General features: G+C 35.3%; 1 protein-coding gene across 2 annotated transcripts; it reads right to left on the bottom strand.

Annotated features, from left to right (window-relative positions):
• Positions 1-436: 436 nt before the first annotated feature.
• On the bottom strand, positions 437-3,778 carry LOC115989370 ((R)-mandelonitrile lyase-like). 2 transcript variants are annotated; one of them, XM_031113040.1, is made up of 4 exons: positions 3,587-3,778; positions 1,484-2,996; positions 1,287-1,376; positions 437-645 (listed from the first exon to the last, which is right to left on the bottom strand). In XM_031113040.1, exons 1-3 carry the CDS (start codon positions 3,696-3,698, stop codon positions 1,331-1,333), a joined length of 1,671 nt encoding a protein of 556 aa, XP_030968900.1. In that variant the 5' UTR covers positions 3,699-3,778; the 3' UTR covers positions 437-645; positions 1,287-1,330. The 2 variants fall into 2 exon arrangements, with proteins under 2 accessions (XP_030968900.1, XP_030968899.1); XM_031113039.1 differs by lacking the exon at positions 437-645 and having other exon boundaries at positions 1,083-1,376.
• Positions 3,779-6,000: the final 2,222 nt, after the last annotated feature.

Raw genomic sequence — 6,000 nt, 5'->3', positions numbered from 1 at the left:
TCGGTGGGGTTGGATATGATTGGTCAATATGTGATGGAATTCATGAAGCCAATCCCTGCAGATGACTCTGTTGAGGCAAGGTAAACTACAGATGATGATCAGAAGTTATTAACTCAAGATCATTATCTGCTGATTTGGTTGACTGAATTGGATCTATGTCCATATGCTGCCAAGTTTTGTTTTATATACACTTCATTCCTTTGACTAAAACTCAATAGCTGAGCATCACCAGAATAGCCTTTGCATCAGTCTCCACATCTTTAAATTATCAGGCTTTGTGTATGGCCAGTTAATCAAATTTCTCCTTTTTGATTAAAGGGTAACATTTTATTAACAGAACAAAAGAATTTAAAGAAGGGTTCCAAAACAAACCAGAAACAAGCAGCAAAAGAAAGCTACAACCAAATAATAACACTAAACTGCTAAGCCGATTTAACTATACAATCGACTCCCACTAATCAACTTGCTACCAGCTAAACAACCAAAAGGACCCCTAAGAAAAAGGAGATTTACTCAGATCAAAGAGAGGAAAGGGGATATTCCATCTATTACACAGAATTCCATTGAAGAGAGAGCACTTCACTTTCCTGCAAACCATTGCTCTGTATCTTACGTCATTCTTGATCACACAAAAAAGACCTTCCTCTGCAAGGAGCTTACCATTATGAACACAAACATCCTTTGAACCAAAACAAGGCACAGAACAGCTGCCAAAGCTAGCTTGCAGAGATTAATCTTAGAGCATGAATTATATGACAAGTAAAAACAAACTCAATAATTACTATTTCAATTTTACTCGAGTTGTTCAAATATGGCCTTATTCAACAATCTGTTATCAGAGACACTAAATGTAAAATCGACAAATTATTACTCCCAAGAGAGCCATCTCTGCAACTGCAGTAGTACATGGTCAAGTGAAAAGCTTTTTAAAAGCCGATATTACAATTTCAATTCAACTACAGATGTACACACGCATGCTCATGTACAAATACACTTATACACCATATGCCACAACTAAAATTGACTAGGGAATAGATAGAAATAGAAGAATTTCATAAGTACAAGCAATCTGAAACACAAACTGCACAAATTCAATCTCATTTTTTAATTCAGCGAGAGCTGTTTTAGTATCCACATTTAGCATTTGTGACAAAATTCACGTATCACATAGTATTATTTTGAATGAACAAATCAACAAAGCACTAGTAGTACTGAGAAAGCCAAAACAACCAGACTTGCTACTTAAACCAAAAAAGATAACTACAAAAAAGAAACAACTGACTAACAGCATAGTCAGCCGAAGGTCCTTGAAGTTCATAAGGGCAGATTATCATCTATATCTTGTCCGCTCTCTGATTATCTTCAACCCGACATATCTGTGAAAATAAACAAACTAATTGGTCAATCTATTCCATTTAGTCAATCTATTTTACTAATTGGTCAATCTATTTTACTGTCAACTAAATTTAGAACATTCACTTACCGTCCAAGCATTAATAAAGTAGCCTGAGGATTTGTCCCTGGAGATACACCAAATGTTGAACCATCAACAATTCTGAGAGCATCAATGCCAAGGACCCGGAAATCACCATCAACCACCTTTCCCACAACACAGCCCCCATGGTAGTGCCATATGGTACTAACTGTGCGGCGGCAGAAATCTTCCATGAGATGATTGTCAGCTTGATCAACAGGCAATGCAGGTCCCACATATCTGAAATCATTACCACCAAACCAGTTCCTAACCTTGAAATCCTCCATGGATCGGCTCCTCAGAATATCTCCAATCTTGCGTGTGCCATTCACACAGCGTTTAAGGTCCACTGGATTGCTAAAGTAATTGAATCGAACGATTGGATTCACCCGGACATCTGTTGAAGCTAGTCTCAGTGATCCACTTGAAAGTGGTCCAATAATCTTTTCCATGAGAGTAGCCACAGTGAGATACAGAGGTGATGGTGTCCGAATGAATATAGAGTGAGCAGGGGATACGAAAGGGATAACATTGGAAGCTGCTTCAATATAAGCTCCTGATTCTGTAATGCCAACCACCTGAATCAGTGAGTGCTCCAATGGAATTGGAGCCACAATTGAGACACCACTCCGCGGATTATCAAAAAGGAACTGCCCAACAAAGGGAAGATGGTGAGCAATCGGAATTCCCCAAGAAGATAGATAAGGCCGCGGACCAATGCCACTCAACAGCAGTAGCTGTGGACTTCCAATGGCACCAGCAGAGAGAATCACCTCACCATGTTCACGTACTATTGCATGGTGATACCTCCCTGTATGATCACGATAAACAACTCCAATTGCTGATAGCCTTGACCCCATGTAAGATGAAGATGAAGCCAGTAGTATCCTTTCCACATTTGCATACACAGCAACCTTAATATTGAAAGGTCTTGCATAGTTCAAAAGATCAGCAGCACTGTATCTCTTCCCTGTACTATCAAAAGTAGAACCTCCAATCTTGGTTCCCACCGAGTGATCAAAACTAAACCCAATATAAGGATCAACACCAGCTTCCAATAACCCATCTCGAACTGCTGATTGCCAAGTCTTGAGCTCTGGTCTAAACACAATAGCCCTCTCAACCCACTCATAGGATTGGTTCACAACTCTAAGGTCCCAATTCACACCTGATTTCTCATAAAAATCATCATCGGCTCGGCTGTAAAACCCAGCATTTATTGCACTGCTGCCACCAAGAACCCGTCCACGGGCATTTAGAACGCCATCTTCTGATGTGAAGGGTTGGGCAGGGGAGTCATATGTGTCAGCTTCGATGAGTGTGGCCAAGAAACCTTCTTGGGACATTAAATTGGTTTTGCCGTGAGGAACTCCGCCTCGTTCTAGCACTAGTACTTTATAAGAATGAGATAGTGTTGCAGCCAGTGGGCAGCCAGCTGTGCCGCCTCCAACAATGATGTAATCATAGTAGTGTTCGGATGGGAACTCGGTAGCATTGGACACAAACTTGAGGTAACTTGGGTCTATAACAAGATAGGAAACAAAGAAACAGTGTTGGGCACAATTTTTGTAGATGTTATCAGATATCAATTCCTTCCCTTTTCTTGAACTTTCTCATCAACCAAACTCAAAGAAGGAATCAAGAAATTAAAGAAATGGGTTTTAGAGAATCTGTTCTTCTTCATAAACTTAAAGCATAACAAAAGAAATTAAACCTTGAATGATTTTGCCAAATAGTGATATTTACGCTCAGTTAACTACAGAATTGCAATTTCTACTCTTTTCTTGCACTTTCTCAACAACCAAGCGGATTGAACATATGAAGAAAAGAAATGGGCTTTTTGAAAGATTGGGGTTGGAGAAACATAAACAAGAATAATATATGAAAATCCAATCATGGGTATTTTGTTTTAACTTCAATAAAGCCACATAGTTGTGTCAATTCCAGCAGAATAGAGCACAGAAAGGCAAAGCCACTGTTTGGTTGCTGAGAAAAAGCAGAAGTTTTTAGCATTTTCAGTTGCATATCTTCTCTTTTCTTTCCTAGAACTTCTAAGCAATTGCTGAGAAAAAGAAAAAAGAAAGTAAAAGACGGAAAGAAAAAAGGTTTCACCTTGGTGAGACTGTGGTGGTCGTGGTGGCCGTGGCAAAGCATAAGAAACGATGGGGCCTATGAACATCAAGAACGAAAAGTACCGTAGCCAAAAGCAAATGGGTCTCGCCATTGTTGTGCTCTCTTTAGTGTTTCTTGGAGGAGAGAGAGAGAGAGAGAGAGAAAGAAAGAGAGAGAGAGGAACTACCAACTGCAAAGAGTAGAGGGAATGAGAGTTTCTTATGGTTAAAAATTCAGTTGGAGACCGTTATATATATCAGTGATGTAGGGAGAGATCCTCTACAGTCTTGAGTATTTCCAATCCCTTTGTAGACCAATTATCTGCAGTAGAAACTATGTGGGTTCCATTCTGAGATGCAGAGGATAATTATTAATTACCCATTTTTGTCTCCTTTTTCCCTAGGAGGTTAAAAAAAAATCTAAAGAAATTTAAATAATTTTCAGGTGTATTTTTATAATTTATAAAAGAAAGATAAAAAAAATTATGAATTATAAACATCAAAATAATATTAATATTATAATTAGTGCCATTGAGTTTAAGACCCATTTGAGTGCATTTGTATCTTAGCAAAAATTTCTAAATTGTTAATTACATTTAAACAATCGCGCAAATAATTTCTAAATTTCACATTGCAACATCATAAAAATAATAAGCATTTGACTATACTTAAAAAAAGTAGTGATTGTTACATATTGTGTATATGGGATGCACTGAAATTGTCTGAAAACTCGATTTCACAAGTTGTGTGTATGACTATGTGTAAATAACTATATGCAACAATAATTACTGCACAAAAGATTTTTGATAACCATTAGTGTACAAAAGATATGGTCATATATCAGGTTACAATAAATGTATTTGATATATGTATGTGATTTTTTTTCTTTTCTTTTCTTTCTTTTTATTTTTATTTTTTATTTTTTACATATATAAGGTTACAATAAGCTTAAATAAATGTATAGTCATATATAAGGTTACAATAAATGTATTACAGATAAGAGTCCTTAGTTTTATATCATTTCTAACATGATTAAGTGAAATATTTTGAACTTTTTGAGAAAGAATTTCTACCTTTGACATCCACTCCTTATAATTACTATTTATTATCAGAACAAAAGGCTAATTAATTTTTCAGTGTAGATGAGGATTAAAATACTTTGAACTTAAGTTCATGCATATCGAGTTCATATGTCACTCCTTCCCTCCTTCCTCGAGTCATACTTTGATTTTTTTTTTTTTTTTTGGGAAACAGCTGCTTATATATGATGTCTAAGGATAAATTTTATGATTACAATTTTTTACTTTTAGGTATTTTTAATAGATTTGAATAAAGCAAAAGACTAAGAAGAAACTTGCTACAACAATTGCAACAAGAGCTATTGGATTTTACTGCGGATATATTTGCTCAACCTTTCTAGCTATAAGGTGCTATATTTGTAGAATGAATAATAGTCCATAAAATTAATGAGGTGTCGAAGTTTGTATTACGGAACTACGTATGCCAATGTAGTACTTTGGTTCCTTTCGGTACACTTCGGTTTATTTTGATTTGATTCGGTCCATTTGGTCCACTTAGGTCCATTTCGGTCCAGTTTAGTATATTTCGGTTCAAATCTGTCCTATTCAGTCCATTTAAATCATTTTGATCCATTCGGTCCACGTTGGCCCATTTCAGTCCACTTTGTTATATTCCGTTCATTTCTGTCTAAGTCTGCCCAATTGGGCTCATCTTTTGTCCACTTTGAATTTGCTCTAGAACAAATTGGGTTTCATGTTTTAAATGGATTTTTATCCTGTAATCATAGATCTCTTTTGTATTCATTCATAACATTTTTTAGATTTCTAATCTTTTGGATAACGAAGAAATGTTACTTAATTATAATGTATATGTATTATTAAATTATTGTAAAATTTTTGCTCATTGCAAAAGTTAATGACAAATACTAAATTGAGAATACAAATGTTCTGTATAAACTTGACCTACAAAATTGAGAATACGATCAATTTTATCATTTTTACGTATGAACTTGACCCTTTAAATTGATGATAGAATTTGTTTAAAATTAACCAAAGTTGACCCATAATTTCGAATTTATGGCATCAAGAAAGGAAAACTCCCCTCTACCCTTGTATCCATCGAATGTTAAAAAAAATGGAAAAAAAGAAGAAGAAGTTTTAATTCCAAAATTTTGAAGTTAGCTATTGATCCTTGATACATTAATTAGAGTCAATCATATGTATACTTTGCCTTCAAAGTAGGTTATAATGAATATCTATTGTGGATTCATTAATTAAAGAGTGACTAAATTTTAATCTTGTCTCAAGTGGACTTGTGAGAACAAAATATATAATGCTAATGATAAATTAAAAAAGAAAAAAATAAATTTCATTTATACTTCTGAAATTTGGGTTA

Source organism: Quercus lobata, chromosome 5 (genome assembly GCF_001633185.2).
Source record: "Quercus lobata isolate SW786 chromosome 5, ValleyOak3.0 Primary Assembly, whole genome shotgun sequence".
NCBI classification, from domain to species: Eukaryota; Viridiplantae; Streptophyta; class Magnoliopsida; order Fagales; family Fagaceae; genus Quercus; species Quercus lobata.
Note: the sequence above shows the minus strand (reverse complement) of the source record. Positions and strands in the feature narration are given on the sequence as shown.

What these genes read in the sequence shown, in the direction of transcription:
- LOC115989370 (XM_031113040.1), bottom strand. Translation starts at nt 3,698, where the DNA reads ATGGCGAGACCCATTTGCTTTTGGCTACGGTACTTTTCGTTCTTGATG. An exon ending in ACCACCACAGTCTCACCAAG is followed by an intron (nt 2,997 to 3,586) that starts GTGAAACCTTTT and finishes ATCTTGTTATAG; the next exon opens with ACCCAAGTTACCTCAAGTTT. An exon ending in ACTTTATTAATGCTTGGACG is followed by an intron (nt 1,377 to 1,483) that starts GTAAGTGAATGT and finishes TTATTTTCACAG; the next exon opens with ATATGTCGGGTTGAAGATAA.